Raw genomic sequence first — 21,600 nt, 5'->3', positions numbered from 1 at the left:
GGTCTGCCCCGGTAACTCCTCGTTCGGCCGCCGCCGCCGCCGCCGCCCGGGAAGGGTCCCGGGGTGAGCGAGGTCTGTCAGCGAGCTGCTGGCACGGCCCCTGCTCCTGGCCTGGCTGCAGACGCCGCGCGGCCCCGGTGCGCAGGAGTACCACGTGTAGCGTGCAACTCGCGTTCAGAGGAAACCGCCTGTTACAAATTACCTCCCACTAAAGCAAGCTTTAGCTACCACCCTCGTTCTTACACCCCGCCGTTAATTTTTGTTCTTCCACTAGAACTGCAAAGCAAGGTGAAGGCTTTTAGTAAACATGCTTTCCTTCGGGATTTGTTAGTCAAGTCAGCTTTTCAAAGTGCTCAAAGACGGTGCTGCGTAGCTTAAGCAGCCTAAAAAAAAATGACGTTACTCCTATCCAATTATATTTTTACGATGCCCGTTATGCGTGGATTTCAAAGCATTTTATGCAAGAAAATCAACAAGATGATCAAGATTGTACAGTCAATCAAAAGGAGAGAAAAAGGTTAACTGACTTGCACAAATTCACACAACGGGTTTCTGCTTGCTTCTGGCCCATGGCTCTTCCCCTTGTGGATTGCACAAAAAATGTTTTAATGACATCTTTTTCAGCAACTTGCACTGCAAGAGTAGTTGAAGCACCAGAAGAAGTTGCCCAAAGAGGCTGTGGGAATTTCATCCTTGAAGGTTTTCAGAACTTGACAAGGCACTGAGCAACCTGACTAACTGCAAAACGAGCCCTGCTCTGAGGAGGGAGCAGACTATGGCCCCCAGAGGTCCTTTCCAACCTACGCTATACCTCAGATTAACTCAGTTATCAGTATTGTGAGATGCTGACTTTGTGTCAAGTGAAGATTTACACCTTACATATTTTCTCTACTTGAAATACATCTAGGCCAGAATAATACGGATTACTAATACACACTCAGTCAATAGATGCAATAGCGGCTCGCCTAGACCGGCTTTTGAGTACTTAGAAAAACACTTTGGAGTGTGTAACGGACCAAAATCTCCCTGCTGTGCATACCCCTCCCCGGCAGTCCTTTTGGCTCATGTTCTGCAAATACATATGCCAATATTTACCTAGGCTGCTTTTAACAGCTCCATTCAAAGACTTCTTCTATAGATGCTTGAATATTTTAATAACATAAAAAAAAGCACAACAGCTGAAAATAGCAGAAGACCTATTTATTATATCATTGGCATCATCTTTACTGCAGGTCTTTCAGTTTTTGGTTATCTTGGTTGGTTTTAAGCATATAAGCTACTTCGTAGTGAAAGCCTAGTGCTAGTAAGATAACTAAACTTTTTCCATAATAAATCAACTATCAATTAATCATTCATTTATCAGAATAGCTAAAAAATAGAAATTAAATACTAAGGCTATCACTGAAAAAATCAAGTTACTAAGGCTTTCACTCAAGCTTTCTGTAAAAACTGTGAAATTAGCAGAAATGACCGTTCTGCTCACTTACTTGAATAGTACACCAAAAAATGTCTAACTGTGAAGAGAAGCCCAATTTTATCAGTACCTGCATCCTACTTAGTTCAACACTGAAGTATTTTATGTAGGTCCAGGAATGTTATCCCTGTCATCAGTATCAGCCAAGAAATACTGCAGCTGAACCACACACCAAATCTTCTACCCAGAAGTTCTGACATTTCCACAAGCTTTCTATTTCAATTTACTTACTGTACACCAATGTAAGATTTGCCTACTCTATGCAGCAGCGTTTAACCGTACATTTGGTGTTTTCTGTCACAGATATATTTTTCTGCACATACAGCACATTGAACACACAACAAAATATTTTACCTGCATTAAACATTTCACTGATTAAGAGGAAACAAATTCAGACACAACAACATAAACATTTAGCAGTTTCTGATGTAAAATACTCATTTTAGCAATATAGCCTTTTCTTACAAATGGTATAAAGCAAACTATAAAAAGATTCAAACAAAAAGCCAAATCCAATGTTCCATAAATCAAATGTTCAAGAAGGTTAAGTTAAAAAAAAAACGTAAATTTTACTGATAAAGATTGTTAGCTATGTTAGCATTATTTAAATAAAAAAGAACTTATCAAATTACATGCAATTTACATTTGCAAAGTGTAACAACTCTGTCAGAGAACGTTATCATTGAAAAACATGAGTCCAAGCCAATCTAAATTCTCCAAGGGCTCATACTGTTGTGACAGTACCTCGCTGTTAAAAATGCTGTTCTTCAACATTCTGCAACAAAATCCAAAACACTCTTGAATGATGTTATTGATGAGCTTTGGTTTTTTCTTGCCTCTATAAAATGGAGATAACAGAAAATATCAAGACAAATGTTGACCCAAACACTGCACAGTTTTAGAAAATGTTTCAGCAGAAGAACACTTGCCACTAAACACTCCCCCACATATCCAAATCACAGCAGAAATGTTATCTACCCCATCCATAGATAGCACCTCTGTGTAAGGAATATACGTATTAAACACAGTTAAAACTGCCAGAGAGATTTTCACAAACCATCATCAGAGACGAGGATGAACAGATTAAATATGAACTTTCTAATAAACACAGGGATTAACTTAGAGTCCTTAACTGAAATTCTTATCCTCTTTGTATCCCGTCAGGTGGCACTGGACAGTTCAAAGGCTCTCTAGTATTTTCCCAGGTTAGTTCTCTCTCTCCAAGCATGAGCCCTGATTGAATTATGTAGGAGACCATTCTAATGCTTAACATGCACACAGCATTGAACTGACACAAAGCACAGTCCCACTGGTTCCAAATTCTAATAGCCTGTCCTTTTTTTTTTGCAAGTCAGTTCAGGGGCAAAAGCTGAAAACTAAGCTGACAACGTATATGATTAGTAGAAAATAAAATTATGATTACTTGCAAGTGTAACCTGTAGTATTTCTTGGAAAGATCAACACTTGTCCGTCCTTTCTGAAATGGATAAGACCACAAAATTAAATTCCAGTGATTACCCATTTTTTTTACTCCACTCAAAAGACAGTTAATTTCTTCAGTTGTGAAATCTTTTCGGGTTCTTTTTCTCTTGTTTAAAGGTCTTCTGTTCACATCCAGGAAACATATTTCATTGTTCTGCAAATATTTATTTTGGTGTCATTAAAAATTACATAAATTTACATACTCATTTGCATTTGGAAGTAACACATTATTACCGACAATACGATCTTAAGTAGTTCTAAAGAAATGATCACTGTGTCAAGATAACAATGGCTCTTCAAGGTTTCTTCATGGTCACCCACTTAGTGAAATACAGTATTTTTCCATGACTTTTACCTTCATTTCTGTCATGCCTACACAGTTTATACCTTTAGTATGTTTATGCCTTTAGGTTTCTGTTATTTCTATACTATGCAAGTTGTCATTAGTGCAGGAAAAAGCATAACTCCATATCCATTATTCAGAAAGAACTGTCAGTTGAAAAATGCTTAACTCATTTCAGGGATAAATCAGTATGACTACAATACAATCAACAGAGGAATATCTTTTTAATAAGGTTCATTTTGCTACTGGGCTCCTGTTAAAGGTGACTTAGAAAAAAAAAACTATGTGATTCATAGTGATTTTATTTGGACATTTATAAATATGTGAGTGTATGATTAGGCTTTGCATAACTAACCTTATCTTTGTGAAGTGAATATATGCAGTTTTCTTTTAAGCGCTGACATTCCTGTTTGCACATTTCTTTGACTCTTTGGCTCTTCAAGTTAGCATCTTGGGTTTTTTGGAAAGCTATGAAATTGTGAACAAGGCCACCTCTTAGTTACTTTAAAATAACTGAAATCTACTGTAAAACTGAATATAGTGGTATAAAGGAATATTTCTTCTAATGAACTTGAATATGTAAATGCTGCTTTATTAGTAATATCTCATTTTCATTAGATCTTTTTCTCATCATTGACATAAACACATAAGGATTATTCATGCATTGGAAGCAACTAGCAAATAACAGGAATTAACTCAAACGTCAATAGTACTATGATTGGAAGTACACAAACATATCTATCTACATTCTCAGCCATTTGTCTCCAATAGCAAGCACAGCTGCTTTTCTCAATGCTCTGACCTAAATGCAAAATCTGATCATTAACTTACGCTTATTACAGAATTGATTTTCTGGTAATACTCACACTTTTCATATGTCGGTATCAAGTTATAGTCATCAGTCAACCTAGTATTTTTACTATGTTCATCTCTATTTGAAGTATTAGATTTGTTTTTTCTAATTGGAGTCAAAAGAATACCTTAAAAAAACCAAACAATAAAACATTATGCATCTTTCTTAAAAAAAAAAAAAAAAACAAAAACCCACAAAACACAGGTAATGTTTTAGGAATTAAAATTGAAGAGAGAACCATCTTTTGAGCCATACTACTATCTGGTCTTGGAACAAAGACTGGAAAATTCAGTTTACTTCAGAAAATGTTTGCTTGCTAAAGCTAATATATTAGTGTAATGGGTTCTCGAGAAATAAAGTTGGGTTTAGTGTTGGGGTTTTTTTTAATTTATTTTAAAAGACCTCCATGGCCATCATGGCTAAATTAATTAATTTCTGAATCTGGAGGGGGAAAAAAAGTTTTAAAAATTTAAAAATCAATCTCCTAGCTTTTATCAGATATTAGTTAAATAAAATGATGACATAAACAAGGTTTTTGGAAATAAAAGACTAAAAATAAATTCCTGATGGGTGGGCTGATTTTTCAAAAGAGAATGTTTTTTGAAGTAATATTAATGTTTTAGAATTTAAGTACTAATTTAGAGAGCTGCTTCAGCCTACTTTAAAATTTCTAGTCATCAGTCATAAGAAACAGTATTGGTTACTAGTTGATGAATGTAGTAACGTATGACTGTAGTTGGAGCTCTGCAGGATGTACCCACATACACCACATTTGGAAGAAAATTCCTTGTGAATTATGTAAAAATATATATCTGCAGGGTAAGGAAAAAAAGTATAACCATTACTTTTTTTGCTACATTGCAGAATAAAACACTGTAAAAGATATGTACTCTGCTATTTACAAACGGACAGTGGGGTATTATGAAGAATACCAGTTTTTATGGGCAACTGATGGTTCTGTAAACATAGAGTTCCTAAACTGCACTGCAAAAACTGATGGAACTTATATTCACTTTTCCATCTCTACCTTGTTATTAAGATCTTATTCAACAGCTCATAATACAGGACAGGTAAATAGATCTCCTGTACTTAATTTTCTGATAGGTTGTTTTCAGTTACTTGCTCTAACATTGTTGTAGACATTAAGGTTTATCCTTTTAGCTATTTAGCGCACACAGATCCAAGTCCTTAGCAGAGCTCCAAGCATGAACAGAAACAGGTGTAATAGGGTAACATGGCTATTAATAGAGTGATGCTGAATCAGGAACAGGCAACTGTACTGTATTCTGATCCTGACTATACCTCTCCATTTTAAAAATTAATGACACAAAACTGAAAAATAGCAGATGGCATGGAAGTACCCCTGACAGGATTCAAAGCAGTATCTACAAAGCGCCAGATAACTTCGTTGTAAACTAATGTGCATAATGCAATTTCATTATTATAAAATATGCATTTTCTGGCCTATTAATATATAGATTTTTCACTGAATCCACAGAAAAAAAATTCCCTATCCACAGCATCTCAGGGTAAAGACCTGCAAAAGAATTACTTAGACAGTAAGGGCTTTTTGCATTAATTTCCAAACCAAGCCCTTACTTTGGAAGCTATCCTTTTTGCTCCTAGAAGTTATTTCTGTATGCAGTCTTTCTTTCTTCACTGGAGTCAGCACTAGTTCTGCAAAATATAAGATGGACACCAGTACAAATGCCAGTAAGTACTAACTGCTTAATTTTCAAAATGCCTCCTTTAAACCAGAAAAATATAGGATGTGCTTTTATTTAATTCATTAAGAATTATAAGCATCTTACATCCCTAAGTATGTAATATTAGAATGAAATTACCTTGTTATGATGTCATACATCCATTCACACTTATTTCAACTTAATATATTCCTTTCTATTAGTACTTGACTAACTCTGGCAAACAGGACAGTCTACTGCCAAGAAATACACAAGATACTCAAAACTGAAGTGGATAGTTCTGACCTCACTTAGTAGAAATCATTGGTAAATCAAATTAATGAGTGAGTTTACAAAAACAGACAATCAGAATCAGACCAAAAAAAGTTCAGAATTTTAAATAAAATTTAAAACAAGTTACAACTACTAAAAAAAAAAAATCACAGTTACTCTCATGAGTTGCATATCTACTGTTGTTATAAACAGCTAATTGGCGAAGTTCCTTTTTATATCTTTCTTCAGCTTCCAGAATGACTTTATGACGGTCACACTGATGTGGACAACTTTGCAACATCTTGGTAAAGGTTTTACTATTGAAGGATAGTCCTCGTGCTGTACAACCTGGAAAAAAAAATAGGATATGGTAGAAACGGCAAGCACGAATGCTATAGAAGCCATCACAAAGTCCAGCATTTCATTTTGCTCACTATAATGTACAATTTGACTTCCAGTTTTCTATATACACATCTCAAAAGAGGCTACACTTTACATACCTTCTTGAAAATACTTCTTGTTTTGTACTTGCTCTCAAAAAAAAAAAGTTTTCAACATGACCTATGGGACCAAGTTATACTGCACTTCAACTCCAGAAGTACTAAATGAAGCACAGATCCTCTACAGAAGTAAAAATATTAGTGGGCTGGGAAGAAAGGGGCCTCAGTTCCCTTTGCACATTTATCCAGGAGACAGAACATAAAAGATATCTTTGGTATACTTGGAAACTTTTTCTGTGTTGTAACAGTTATCTGTATTAACCAGAATAACTAAGTCTAGCTTAGGTATGAATTTCCTCACAGGAAGCCTTCCTGTTCGTTTTTGAGGACATTCCTACAGTAATTTATGGTTTAGTTATTCTTGGATGTTCTCACAGTTAGTTACATCAGCTGAAGGAGAACTTCTGCACTATGAGGAATTACAACAAGGGCACTGGTACATATCTGCAATATTCTAGCCTAAGATAAAGCAGTGCTAAAGCTCAGGTTGAATTTAGTTTGACAACTTGGATTCATATGCCTAAATGATGTCTAAAGGTGGGTTATGGGCTTTTTTTTTTTTTTTGGCAGTTGGGTATTTTTGTGTGGTTTTGGGGGGTTTTTTTGTTGTTTTGTTTTGATCATAAAGAGACACAGGCTTGATTACAAAATCTACTTACGAATCCTGAGTACCAGCAGCATTCTTACAACCTACTGATAGACCATGTTCAGGAAGTAGAAGATGGGGTAACTAAGGCCTGCAATCATGAATTACTATAAAACTGCCTGCCTGTATTTAATAGCAGTAAGGCAGAGAAACAGAAGCGCTGCAGAATAGTTAGGAGGCTTAGCAGTGGAATACATGAGGAAACTAAGCAGGGCTATATGTTTTTCCTCCCTCCTTCCAATCAGAGAAAGGAGGAAAACACCCACTCTTCACTATTCTTATAAGTAGTGTGTCATCTTTTAAGCTGCTGTATATTCTTTTTGTTAGTAAACCGACATTAAGATACATAGACCAAAACTGGAATATGTAAGCTTTATTTCAATATTTACGTTTTATTTTAGGCACAGAAAAGTGAAAGGAAGCAGTTAAGAATTACATAATAGGTAATCCAATAGATGTGTTAAAATGTTTGTAATGTCAGTTCACTTACTGCATTGCTGACTCTTTAAGGCTTCTTTTATAGACTCAAGAAAAAGACAGACCTAAGATAATACTTACCTAAACATCTTAAATCTGCCATTTTATGGGATGCAGATGTAGTTGAAGTACTTTCTTCTTCCTTGTTTATCTCTGAGTAGAATGAATGTTGATCTAAATCAGGAAGGAAAAAACCCACTAAGAAAATGCAACCTATCTTTTTCCATGGTAATCATGCAACAATGTACCTATATTCTATTGTATTTTCTATTTGTAGACTATTAAAGTTTAATTTACATAAGAGCAGAAAATCCAAATGAAACTTCTGAAGTTAAATGGATCGCATTTACAGTTTTGTAAATCCAGAATAATGACATTTAATTCAGTGCTTTTTCATCACTCTCCCAAAGCATACTACTTCAACGTGAACACAGCAAAATAACCCTGTAAACTTACATTGCTGAACTAAGCCTTACAAACTTAATTTCCATTTGGAATCAGATGCTGAAAGATGTGATGTACTGGAATAATACTTACTCTCAATTTAAGTAGGTATAACCTGGGGATCAGCTTGGTCACCTGTAAAGCAACCATCCTGGCAAATACTAATCTAATGAATAATTATAAATTTTATAAATTATCAGGAAACTAAATTATGAGTAAATATTTGATTGAACAGATCCCAATTCTGAAATAAATGTATCAGACTAAGAACATCAATGCAAATCTGAAAAACATTTATCTTAAACACGTGTTCAACATGTAGGAATAGCTTCAGGCAAAAGTCACTCTCACAGGTAGGTTCTATCCCCAGTCTTACAAATACAGAAGAAAACCAGCATCCTTGTGCATTTTCTATTAATGACTTCCATTGTTCAGTATGGATTGCATTCAGACTAAACTTAAAACATTTATCTGTGATACATTCATTTGAGTAGTTAAAATCAATTAAAAAAAGAAAGCTAAAATATGTATTAGAAGAAGAGTAGAATAAATATGCTACTGGTAAAATTGTATACAATAAAAAATTCCAAAACTATGCAAACAGTTAAAGGATATTATACATACTATCTAAAAAAGGAGTATCTTTAGCTATTTGTACCTGATCTGCATGTCTGTTTCATATTTTTAACAATCTCTGCTGGTTGTTTAAATAAGTGTTCACTGGGAAGATCAAAATGTAAACAAATTTAAAAAAAAAAATCAAACTTCACAACATACATTTACCTGTAAATTAATACACATATTGTAAAGGCAGAATGAAAGACACATTAAATATATAAAAGATAAAACTCTGAAAAATTTATTCTAATTATCCCAAGTTACAGGGATTGTAGTATCCAGCACATAACCATTGCGTGTTAGAAATCTGTTTTACCAGAGATCTGTGATTAACATTCCTTGCAGTGCTGTTCAGCAAGTCTGTTCCAGCATTTGGATGCAGTGCTTTCAAGGCGTGCTGGTTTCCAGAATCATCTGCAATTCTGATTCATGTCAAGATTACTTAGTGCACATAGAACTTTCACAAGTTCTTCAAAATACTGCAGCCTTCATCAGATGTAGCAATTGCTCTAAAAGGTAATTGATTTTCTTCTTTTCTTACACTGATTAACTTTTATGCAACCAACATGCTCCTATGATATGGTGATCATGTATTTTTCTATGTCACCGACTACCTCCAAATACTGCAGGAGCAAGGAGCCTCATCCATGATTATGCTTGGGTAACTCCTGTTTTCACACAAATGCATATGCAAGGAGAGAGCTTTTTTCCCCACAAAAAAATTAATTTAATAGTTTTGTGCTTCAGAGGTCAGAATAACAAATAAAGAAGCTGTGTGAAATTATGCTAATCAGTAGCAAAGCAAAATTTACCTGTATGTTCCATGGAAAACACCCTAGGGCTCTTGATAATTTCTGTGGTAGTTGAAAAGTTACAATATAATGCATGCAAGGAAACTGCATAGGAGCAGGGTCCAGCCAGCCACATAAAAAAGCACAATAAAAATGTGGAACTCAAAAAAAGGAGAAACGTAGTTTTGTTCTTACTCATTGCCTGTCTTGAGGGATATTCCAGATATAAATTCAAGATCGGAATCTATATTTATCCTTACATGTTGCCTATAATTATTTTTTTATCAATAGGAAAGATAACCATAAGAAGCAAAAGAGGAAAGAAAGAATTCGTGTGAGAGCAACAAGCAAGAGAACAGTGAATGACTAATCAAGGCTGTTTATCTTTCTCTTCCCATGCAGGCAAGCAACTGAATATGGAGGGGAGAAAAGGCGAGGGGTGGGGGGGAGCTTTTTTCCCTAGTTTGTAGGCACTCCAATTTTTTGCAAAGCAGTTCCATAACTGCTGTTTTCCTAGTAAGTGCATATTACAGAGTTCTTTGTTGTTTCATCCAAACCAATGGGTCAAATCTTGATCTACTGAATCAGTGAGAATTTTGAGGCAAACACTATGGATGCTTTTTCAGCACTATGTTGAAGGCATTAGAATATGGCCTGTAACAGGCTCTCTATACAATCCATCAGAAGCCTACCATTCAGAGAAAAAGATCAGAAGCTTTTATTACTAACTACAGTGTCTATAATCTTTGATCTGTGATGTTAAAAAACACTTCCACAGAATATTCTCTAGTGAGCCACCAAAAGGCTATGTCTTTTCACTAGAAAAAGACATAGTAACAGAGAATTTAAAAGGCTGACACTGAATTTGGAAATTACTAAAGAAAAGCAACTTAGTATTTCTGCTTAGGTGTAAGATACTTACCTTACTTGAAGAATAAACTGATTTTTTACACAAGCAGTTTTTTCATTTATATTGTGACTTTGAAGTACACTGTCTGTTTGCAGTTCATTAACTGAACATGGAATATTACTCTGTTCACTTTGTCTAGCAGAAGCATTTACTGGATCCATAGTGTTCATTATTTCATTTTTCAGTGGAGAAGAATCTACAGATGGAGCAAGAACCTGATCATCTAACTCAGAGGTCAACTGTCGACAATGTATTTCTTTATGTGTTCTTTCTACATAAGTTTTTGGATCAGCAGGATTCACTTCATGGTACTTTGATGCTTCAATATTGGCTTCTGAAGATCTGTCTACAAATACTCTTCCTTGTACTGCTTCCTGTATTGAAAAATATTAGTTAGTGACTATACAAGCTCTATAAAAATATTAAATAAATCTAGTAACAAGATTAACTAGGATAGACCAGTCTAACTCTGAAGGCAAAACAAATTCCAGAGAAGCTTCAAAAAACCCTGACTGAGCTGAGAGCCAACAAGACAGCAGTGCTGCTGAAGGTGTTGAAGGCATAGTTAAGTGATAATTCCAGGCTGAAGCAATGGATTTGCTACTAATACAAGGCACTTATAGAAATTAAAAGATTTAATTAACTTAAGATCCAGCTAAATAACTCAAAAACTTGCTGTTCCACACCCAGAGATACCAAGTAGTTACACAGAACAAGGAAAATATCAAACAACTTTTTCCGCTTATGTTCACATTTTCCATTATCATCTATCCCATCATAGCTGTATAATCATGGGCATTTCATGCATGCAAATATTAAAATTATAGGTTTAAGTGACCAGCAATTAAAAATAAAACCAACTCTTGTTTCTCCAACCTAAATTATCTCAATTTTGTAGAAAACCTGGTCTTATAATAAACTAAAATGTTTCATAAAAATACAGACACCTGCATTCTCTGATTGCCCTGCATACTTCTAACTTTGTACGATATACAGTAATGGTAAAAGCTGCAGGTTGTAGTTTCACACACATCCAATGTTTTCTCTACTTTTCCAGCTCACACTGAAATTATCTTAAGAGCTTACTTTCTATTTCTCCCTAAACTCTTCAAAGATTTGCTTAGTTTTATCCTACTTTGGTAAAGAGGCCAACCTCACTGTGTTCTTTTTCAATCAAGTTTATTCTGTGAAAAATTTCTTTTGCTTTCTTCCAGTAGTCTTGTAGACTTCTTTTTCTGACCTGCACGTCCAACTCTTCTGCATTGTTCACATTTAATGAATTATCATTTATTTTCAGGGACAATTGTTCAGCTTTATGAAATAAAAACCAATATTATTATTGCAAATTTTATCAATTAACAGCTTAATAAGTATTTATTATATTTTAGTATGCTGAGGGACAGCCCCAATAATTTAATGCAAAATATAACCTCTGAATAATAATTTTTATATAACTTAAATTTACACATAAATGTTAATACACTTCAAATATAAACGGCAGCTAGAAGAGGTGAGCTTGCAATCATAGTTACTATTAGCTGGTTACACGATGCTGTGCTCTAAAAAATTACTTTATCGTTGACTTAATCATAACTCTATAGGTCCTTTACCAGTATGGATCTCCATATTAATGGACACTGAAAATCAGTGCACCTCCTCAATCTTAAAACTCTCAGTTATGTTTTCAGTATAAAAATGTAGAAACGTGCTTTTTACTAATTATCAGTTGTATAATACCTTCCATGCTTTAAAGGACAAGGTATCTTTGTTTCATTGGTAGTATTATACACTTAATTAAAAAAAAACTTAAACAGGATACTTCAAAATACACTCTACTTTAAAAATAAAGATCAAGATTTTTTAATATTGCAAAATAATTGTAGTCATAGTGATTTCAGGCTTCATTATCTACTGGTTTTGTCTCTAGATACAACGGTACATACGCAGGAAATAGAGTACCAATTGCGTGTTAAATGACAATGTTCATATTTTGCACATAATATATAGATAGGGAAAGCTTTTGAGAACTGGCCTTACATATGCGGGTTTCACAAATGCATTATTGCAACATCAATGGAATTTTTACTTTTCTTTTTTCTGCCTAAACGTCATAATCAGTCCATGGTGGCAAATACACAGTTTTTCTGCAGAAACAAACATCTCGGAGTACACTTAATTACAAAACTGCTACAGTTAAAATCATGTAGAAAGTCAACAGAACTTAAAGATGGAAATTATCTGTAATTTTTAAAGCAGTAACAGTAAGCTTACTCATTTGTTTGCAGTTTTGTAGCACGAAAGTAGCAGCTTTGTTTAGTTCCTCATCCTGAGACTCAGTTAATACCTGAATCATAAGTGGAAGACCATTGTTCTGGAGCAGTTCACGCTGGTTTTCTTCTAAAATAGGACATTGTACAGGAAAATAGATTGGTTTCAGCCTCATACACACTTAATCTTACAGTAATTTTAGAAACTAATACTAGTAACTTTCAGGGTAATTCTGAAAAAGAGATTTTCATTATGGATCCAAGCATGCTGTAATGACCTACTACCTGGGTCGCAGCAGAAGTGCTCTAGATCACACAGGATGATTTCACCATAGCTCAAAGTTCTTGTAAGAAAACTGAAGGACGACTGAGACAAATTCTATGATGGAGATCCAAACTCATTTAATTGTCACCTAAAATATTTTAATTATGGCTTCCATATTTCTTTTCCTCTGGTATATACTCCTAAACTATATACACTACATTTATGTAAGCCTTGAGATGCAGAGATATCAAAAGCTTAAAGTTCATAATTAGCAAAACTCTAATAAAATTAGTAGTTTAATCCTGGTCTAGCTAATCTGTTCCTCCTTGTTAACTATGTAATTAGCTAGATTTTTTTATTGTGATCTCATTTGCAGTAAGCATTCATAAAACTGACAACTTTCTAAAAATAGTTCTTTGTTGTCTGAACTTGATAAAACAAAGGAAGCGACAAAAGATGAAATATGATTGTTTTGTCAGTGTTGACATTTTAAGAAAAACTTTTATTCTGTTGGTTTAATCATATTTGTTTGAAAGACATTTTCCATTAAGCTTTGTTTCAATTAATTCTTCATGAAAAAGTGTCTTTTAAATTATCAGATTTATGACCTGCTGAACTAATTATTGAACTTGTTGTTGACATTTAGAGGATGATAATCAATCAGGATATTTGAACATAATCGCTTTTTCTTTAATTTCTGAACATACATGAGAAAAACCAGTAATATAAATAAACAATGATCAGTATGTCACAACCTCACATTCTGTTTGCTTGTACTACCATAAAATACCAACTTCAGTGTTACATTTCCACCAGCTATGCTTGGGAAAGCCCTGAGGAGCCTGGCAAAAACATTTCAGGGTTACCTACTGCTTACGTTACTTCAAAAACAATACTGTTATATAGCTTTTTAAAAAAATAATAGCTATGTAAACAGTAGACAAACACTGTATATATTAAGAGCCATCAAAATAGAGCTCAAAAAGACTTATTTGGTATGTATGTATTGTAGTAGTTTTCAGGTCTGGATGAATTTTACCCTGTGATACCTAAGCCCAGCTCTGAATTCCTGCATAATAGTCTACTTTTTTCTAAGCTTTTAAAGATACTATCTGTTAACAGATTTTAAAATTTAAAGATGGAACATTATAACAAGCATTTTTTCCGAATGTTAATATTACATTATTTAATAGACCTTTTTCTCATGTTCCAGTGTTGATGAAACAACACCATTGAAGTAGTTAGTGTATGAGAATTTAGTAGAAACTGACAGAAAGAAAAAAGAAAAAATCTTACCACAAACTTCAGTACAGTGCCCAATTGTTAGAATAATACTAATTTTTTCTCCAGTATCCAGAGTGTCATTGGACAGCAACTTCAGTAGCTCTGACACAGTGTGATACTTTGTCAAGACAACACTCATGGCAGCTATTATGTTGAAAATAATTTGAAGAAAAATAAACTACATAGTAAGGCATCATCCAAGTATAAAATGCTGTTGTTCAAGAGAACTCTACAGACCTCTAAAAAGCCTTGGGCCTGCACAGTCCCTCTCTTCTCTTTCATTTTAACTCTTCAAATTACAACACCCCTCCTGGTGCTGTAATTCTGCCCATGCTACTCCCCATATCCAACACTGCCCTTTCTCCCAGCTTGCGCTATACAGAGATGTGGTAGACAGGGGCTCTGCAATGTGCAAGTTTTGTAAACCTCTACTGAGTTTCTCCACATCCTTTATCAGTTCCAGAACGGAGCAAGAAAGAGGAGAATAAGGTTTGACACACAGTCTACCTGCCACAAACAGAGCTAGGAATGTTTCTGGTAGAGGGCAACCTCTTCCTGAAACTGGGAACACCACTGCTAGTACATACATGCTGAAACCTCATCCTGTCACGTACCAACTTCTTTGAAACTAGACTCAAAACTAGTGCAGGTATATGCTTTAAAACTTTTTTGAACTTCCATTAGCAAGCACTTATGGCAGAAAAAATATAATCGTGGCCAACAGCACAGATTAATCAGGCTCATGGTTTCTCAAAATCTTCTGATGGAATAGACACAGACCTCATTAGGGTAGCACTAGCCACACAGTAAATCAGAGTAACAATGTGTTATGCAGACATAGAAGTTTGTTCAGCTCCACACCTGAGTTACTAAAGCCTCCTAAAGCTTACAAAGTTTATTAGCTTAAGCATAGGCCTACAGAAACACAGCTCTAACTCCAGGATCAAAGCTGACTGCTACGCCCAGTTCTCAGCTTTACTTACACAAAACTAGCTCCAGCATCTTATTTTTAATTTTCAGTATAGTTTAAATTTTACTGTGTTTATTTTAGCAACAATGGGAAAGTAACCCACCTCAGACGAACTGAATCATTCCCCATATACATATCTGAATTTTTAAAAAATGTGCAATATAAACTGGGATGTATATAACTCAATTGCCTTTTAGCGTCCATTCGTATCACTTTTCCACCAAAACCAGACTTTTAAAATTGCATTTTAAAATTACCATATATAAAAAATGGTAGTGGTCTTTTCACTTACAGTCATTAGCAATGCAGGCATCCAGAGTCTTTGTTACCACTACTGCAAGTTTTGTGCTTGAGTGACTCATACAGGAATCATGCATAAGATTGATGAGAACTTTAGCTAATGTATCCAATCCTCCAACAGAAACAAAATATTTCTGCACATATGCTTAGAGGAAAAAAAAAGAAAAAAGTGTCTTAAATAATACAAGTTGCAAATTGTTTTAGCTTTTTATCAATCATCACATTTATTCTGTGCATGTATTATTCATTACATTTCTACCCATACAACAGAACTGAAGCTGGATATATATTAATCTCAAGAAATGCAGTAATTGTCTTATACAATAGTTACAGGACACACATGGCCTTAATACATGCATACAAATGGCAAACATTATGCCCAAGTTCTAAGTCATTGCTTTCAGAGACGTAATAATGATAATATTTGTAAAATACTTTTAATCAAAATAGCTTCCTTATAGTTTTTACTGACCTTACTAAATGTAGCCAGTTGTGGCTGTTTGTGCATTTCGCCACAACGCAGTGTACGTAAAGATGGTGGAATATAGTTTTCAGAGTAAAAGTTGGAATAACAGCAAATCAATTTGTAGAGATTGACAAAAAGAAATAAAACATTTAACTATCAAATTAAACTTACTTTTACCAAAGAAAAACTATTTAAAGCTTGAGGTGAACTTACAGTTATTTGCAACTGTGAGACCAACAAATGAACAAATAGGACGAACTATCTCAGGCTCTGTGCAACTTTCGAGCCACTCTCTGGCATATGGAAAAACTGAACAGCAAATGTTTTGATTATCTTCTGGAAAAGTAAAAAAAAAAAAAAAAAAAATCAAAATGTAATATGAAATTTCAGGTGAACAGTAAAAATGAAAACAAACTGTTGTCACTTTGGAGAAATACTTTAAACTTTTTTCATAATTTTAACAGCAACACTTACCATTCTGAGGATTGTTAACACAAGCACAGAGAGCACTGCAGACTGAAGACCACAGCTGATAGCACTTATTAGTATTTTCATCTGACAGATTCATCTCAGATGTGGAAAGTGTTGTTCTGTTAAGAACAATGCAAACAAGTCCCAAATAGTCAAGCAAACATAAGTCCTAAATAGTCTATCATTCTTCTGTTTGAATTGCAACTGTTTACCTGAATAACCGTAACAGAAGACCAATGCAGCCTGTATCTCTGACATAGGTTTGCCCACTTTCTAAAAAAGAACACATACAAGACTCCGAAGACACATGCAACTTAAGAGAAAATCTTAATGTCAAATTTAATTTACATACATGTATTCTGTTTCTATTTCCTAAGCATTATATGCTTAAATGCTTATCCCCCAAAAAAACAAAATCACACCAACACTGGCAAAAATGTTCCATATCTTTCTGGGTTTTTTTCCTATACGTGGTCAGAAACTACTGGTTTGTATTATTTTTTTTTTAAAACTATTATTTCCTTTTCAGAACTAAAACACTTTCTGCCATTTAAGGAAATCCCAGTAAGCTATGATCTACTTACACACTTTGGGTTCAGTTACATGCAACCATTCATCTTTATAAATTAACTTTACCAAAACATTATTTGTTGAGCATTCCAAATTTCTGTACTACAGATTGGCAAAGAGAAAAATTGATGTTATAAAACAGAGGGAAAAAAAACAACTCACTGTTATTTGAAACCAGTACTAAGATGACATAAACAGACATTCTTTTCAAGTTCACACCAGAATCCTTATTCATTAACAATAAAATGAGGTCTTCAAACAATGCAGAGGTACACAAAGTTTGTTGACAATAAACTGAAACCAGAAAATAAAAACCATTAAGTCCTAAAGCAAGACATTCATAATCCTAAATTATTTTTGTAATACAGTAACTAGACTCTCAGTTGCATCCAATATGTGGTGAGTGGAGACAAAACATGACTATAGTGACGGAGGGCTTCCCCCTGTAGCCAGTTGTAAACCAACCAGTACCTAGGCAAACTTTGGAATAATCTATGAGTCATTTAACACTTGCTGCTGAGGAAGAGTAGTAGTACAGCTGTCTGGTATCATAAACACATGCTATTTACACAAATCAGCAAGGTGCTTCTCCAAATCTGGGGATGGACAGTAAAGCAAACAGTAGCACCTTTACTGCCCCTCACTTGAGCTGATAATCTCGTAATCTGATTTTTTTGAGAGAAAAAAATAATGGAGATAAAGCAAAAGTAGTAACATGGGATCATAACTCACTCAGAAAGAACAAACAATATTACTTATTATTACCATTACTCTCTATTATAATTCCTAATGTAAATAAAGCTGCTTCCTTTACTATGCAATGAACACTTGACTTTGCAAGATCATTTATAAACATCAAACCACCAATTTCTCGAAAATATTCACTTGCTTCACCTATAACAGAAAAAAAAAGAACAAAAGTTAAACTTTTGCTTTTGTTTCTCTGTAAAATGAAAACCTTCCAAGATTTTATAACTTCTCAAGCCTTACATCCTTTAGATAATTTTTTTACAGTGACAACCAGCTTCTTAACATATATTGCAAACAGAAAATTGTGTTGTTTCTAGGGAAAAATGCTTCTTACTGTTTTGTTGACAAATTGAATAAATAGTGATCAAAGCCTCTTTCTGAGATACAGGGCAGTCCATCTGGTATTTAAGGCATTCAAGGAGTAAGTTCAGATCTGTTTTCATATCTAAGAACAAACACAAAAAAACTTCATGTAAGTTTTCTTTATATTAATCTATTTAGTATTACAATAAACCTGCCCAAAAATGTAGTATATCTATGTATTTAAAGGAAAAAAAAAAGTGAGCAAAAATGGAGCTATGCCACTTCTATCCACTTCTAAATAACAAACATACTTAACCTAAAAATATTCCTCTCCATAGTTTATTTGACCATGATTTCCTTTGCTAAAGTAATAGCCCCCTTTTAATATTTCTTTCATTACTAGTAACTGTTAGTGTGATGCAAATTACTAAACATTAAATTCACAGTTGCAAGGTGCATTAAGTGTATTTAAGTGAATAATACAGAACCATGAAAATACAACTGAAAATCTACAGAGTGAATAGGGAAAGAATCCAACAAAGCAAGGCTTCCTATATGATATTTAGTTAGAGAACACTTAATCACTTACCATAGCAGCTAAAATCTTGAATCAGGTTGTTAGGTTAGCAAGTTAACACAAAGCATTTTCTGGGCACCTACATACAACCCTAGGTAAGTAAACCACTTTGAAAATCTGTTTCTTACTCTTTGGGGTATAATAAAAATTTTATAATTATTTGCAACAGTAACAGCAGATACTGTATATATATTAAAAATTTGTAAGGTTTGGGGTTTCTTAAAGAAGTTAAAATACAATAAAAATATGGGTAAATATTAGCAAAAAAGGTGACTTTGTGGTGGTGGTATTTACTATTTGAAGGTTTGTAATTAGATTTGTCCTTTAGCTATCCAATACAGAATCCACAAATTTGGCAACAAGGAAAGTGAACATTTCCCCAACAACTCACCACCCCATGACAGACCTATGACAGTCTAATAAAACTTTGTAAAATTGATGCAGATAATAAATGAAAATTACATTAGGTATCTTACCACACTGTTTTTTCTGCACCTTTTGATTTTCCATTTTTGGTTGTATCCCTTTTCTTGTTCTACAATAGCAAGGAAAAAGTGTTTTCTTTTCTGTTTACATTAGCAGTGTTTGTAAGACCATATGCAGTATAAATTAAATAATTTTTCTTAAAATATATTTCAATTTTCTGGTTTTACACTATCATCTGACACACACACAGAGTTTAATATGCTCTTGCATGGCAAAGATTTTCTTTGGAAATACAGTATTTATAGTTACACTGCATTTGTAACTACTGTGGTGTTATGTTTTGAAAGCTTAACATCTTGCAGAAATCAGATGATTCCATGCTACCGCTGTGTGGCACCAAAACCATCTTTGTCATTAAAACTATACCTAGCTCTGTGTCGTTTATTACAATAAATCTGATCCAATTTTCCTTACAATAGGTTGCCAACTCTGTCATCAGCCAACAACTAGCAGTAAGACCATCAAGTAATGTTATGTGGGGATCAAGTGTGCCTGACATCCACTATAAAACGTTCAACCTCCTACTGCTACTCAGTGAGCCACTAAACCATTACTATGTTGTTTTATCGGTATTGATTAAAACCAAAGACAATGAGCATGAACAGAGATGTTATTTCTTAAACTAAGAATTTATTTTAGTTCACCAAAGAAATTATCACATTACGTGAACCATATAAACCAGAAAAACCCACAGCATTGATTCTACATAAACCTAATGTGCCAGCATCTGAGAGTTAGCTGAGCAGCAGTCAGAATGAAATTCAGGTTTGGAAGCAGAAAGATTGTCACTTAACCACACCCCAAGTCCCAAACACAAAGAAAAGTTGATGCAAGCATCACAGTAACCTATTTCAATCTCTCAAAAATTATTTAGCTCCAGGTAGAAACTTTATATCAGTGGTAAATCCATGTTAATAATAAATTAGTTATCCTTCTGAAAGTAGAGCAAAGGCTCTAAGAAACATCAGTGTCATCTTAATGAAGACAGTCAGCCCTGCTTTCCATTTAGGGTTACTGATTGCTGCCATTCCTTTGCTGCTTCCATTAGTTCATATGCTCCACACACAACCTTACAGTAGCATTGGTGGAGCATATGTTTTGAGAGGAAAAGTTTAAAAGTTCATCTTCCTTTACCCTTTCAGAACTGATAACATATAGGCATTTCATTTTCTTGCAGATCTAACCCTGCCATAGTAGCGGAAAGCTTACAAGACTTCCTCATCTCCTTTTGCCTCTACTGATACCACTCTGTTAGCCTAAGAGAAAACAAAAACTACCTACATACTCCTTAACAAAAGAAAAGCTGTAAAAATGATCTGAGTTTGGAGCTAATTTCATTTCAGTAAAGTTTAATTAAATACACATTTACACAACTAAAGAGCCTTCAATAAAAGAAGCACAAGTTTTTTTAAACACTATAGAAAAAAATGGCTTGACCTTAACTAGATCTTTTTCTTTTGCGACATACAGAAGGTACACAAAATAATACTTACAAGCCAGCCTACATTAAAATGCAAATAGCTTAACTCTGTTGTGGCATCACAGGGCAAAGATGGAAAGATGAGTAACAGGATTTGCTGCAACAGACTTCTGGCAGATGTTGCATATAAAAGAAAACAGATTACCTCTTCCCCTCCAGTAACATCCCTTCAAACCTCAAAAAAACACTCTTTAAAAAAAAAAGTACAGATATATTAATCTGTTTGTTCAGCAGCATTAGAGCACACTGCTTGAACATGCAGAAAGACGAACACAGGAGGTTAGGGAGTTCACATGGAGGCTGATGGGGACATCCCCAGTCAGTCAAGGCCTGGACTGCTTCACTCACCCCCGCGCAGCCACACCAGGACAGAAACTGCCAGTCTGGGGGGTCTTTTTCCTTTTTAAAACCCAGTGGTCAAATCCTGAACATTGGAAGAAGTCCGGATTGTTGGTGTCCTGTTGAAATCAAAATTCACACCAGCAGCTGAGGAAGCATCCGCTAACTTTTGAGAAACACCGTCCAGCGTTAACAGACCTTTGAAGTCCTCCAGTGCTATTTTAGCATTCATCCCAAACCTTCTCCCTCTCAAAATGATTTATAGCTCGTCACCAGAGTTCGACTTTGAAGCAGAAGTCTTAACAAGTACTCCAGATCATCCCAAATATAAAAAGAACAGAGAGATTTGTAAAAAAACAAAAAAAAAAAGAGGGGGACCAAGAGTCTAAAGATAAAACGGCAAAAGCATTCTTCTGCCAGAGCTTTTGGGAGGGGTGGGGAGTACCAGCAGGATCGGAAATAGGGCTCTGTTTAGCTACCTGTTGATCCGGCAGCGGGAGCGGTTCTGGTCAGCCACGAAGGTGGCCCGGGCCTCCCCCCCCGCCGCGCCGGGCCGCCACCGCGGTACCGGGCCCTCCC

General features: G+C 34.8%; 1 protein-coding gene across 11 annotated transcripts in view; it reads right to left on the bottom strand.

The window, feature by feature from the left end:
- Window positions 1-1,211: 1,211 nt before the first annotated feature.
- Window positions 1,212-21,600, bottom strand: part of CCDC79 (coiled-coil domain containing 79) — a 22,306-nt gene continuing 1,917 nt past the window's right edge. Inside the window, exons 3-23 of one of the 11 annotated variants that reach the window (XM_010585141.1) lie at window positions 21,031-21,140; window positions 19,193-19,251; window positions 18,171-18,281; window positions 17,852-17,980; window positions 17,249-17,380; window positions 16,729-16,789; window positions 16,520-16,635; window positions 16,259-16,381; window positions 15,572-15,724; window positions 14,322-14,453; window positions 12,765-12,890; window positions 11,647-11,804; window positions 10,506-10,867; window positions 8,833-8,894; window positions 7,812-7,904; window positions 6,285-6,455; window positions 5,752-5,829; window positions 4,166-4,279; window positions 3,655-3,767; window positions 2,898-3,110; window positions 1,212-2,312 (exon numbers count right to left, since the gene is read on the bottom strand). In XM_010585141.1, coding sequence (XP_010583443.1) covers window positions 2,283-2,312; window positions 2,898-3,110; window positions 3,655-3,767; window positions 4,166-4,279; window positions 5,752-5,829; window positions 6,285-6,455; window positions 7,812-7,904; window positions 8,833-8,894; window positions 10,506-10,867; window positions 11,647-11,804; window positions 12,765-12,890; window positions 14,322-14,453; window positions 15,572-15,724; window positions 16,259-16,381; window positions 16,520-16,635; window positions 16,729-16,789; window positions 17,249-17,380; window positions 17,852-17,980; window positions 18,171-18,281; window positions 19,193-19,251; window positions 21,031-21,140 — 2,646 coding nt within the window. In that variant the 3' untranslated portion in view covers window positions 1,212-2,282. Of the gene's footprint in view, window positions 2,313-2,897; window positions 3,111-3,654; window positions 3,768-4,165; window positions 4,280-5,751; window positions 5,830-6,284; window positions 6,456-7,811; window positions 7,905-8,832; window positions 8,895-10,505; window positions 10,868-11,646; window positions 11,805-12,764; window positions 12,891-14,321; window positions 14,454-15,571; window positions 15,725-16,258; window positions 16,382-16,519; window positions 16,636-16,728; window positions 16,790-17,248; window positions 17,381-17,851; window positions 17,981-18,170; window positions 18,282-19,192; window positions 19,252-21,030; window positions 21,280-21,500; window positions 21,566-21,600 lie in introns of those variants that run through there. The other 10 variants (XM_010585142.1, XM_010585145.1, XM_010585147.1 and 7 more) reach the window with 10 other exon arrangements.

Source organism: Haliaeetus leucocephalus, unplaced genomic scaffold, assembly GCF_000737465.1.
Source record: "Haliaeetus leucocephalus isolate CR32 unplaced genomic scaffold, Haliaeetus_leucocephalus-4.0 Scaffold92, whole genome shotgun sequence".
In the NCBI taxonomy this organism is placed as follows: domain Eukaryota; kingdom Metazoa; phylum Chordata; class Aves; order Accipitriformes; family Accipitridae; genus Haliaeetus; species Haliaeetus leucocephalus.
Note: the sequence above shows the minus strand (reverse complement) of the source record. Positions and strands in the feature narration are given on the sequence as shown.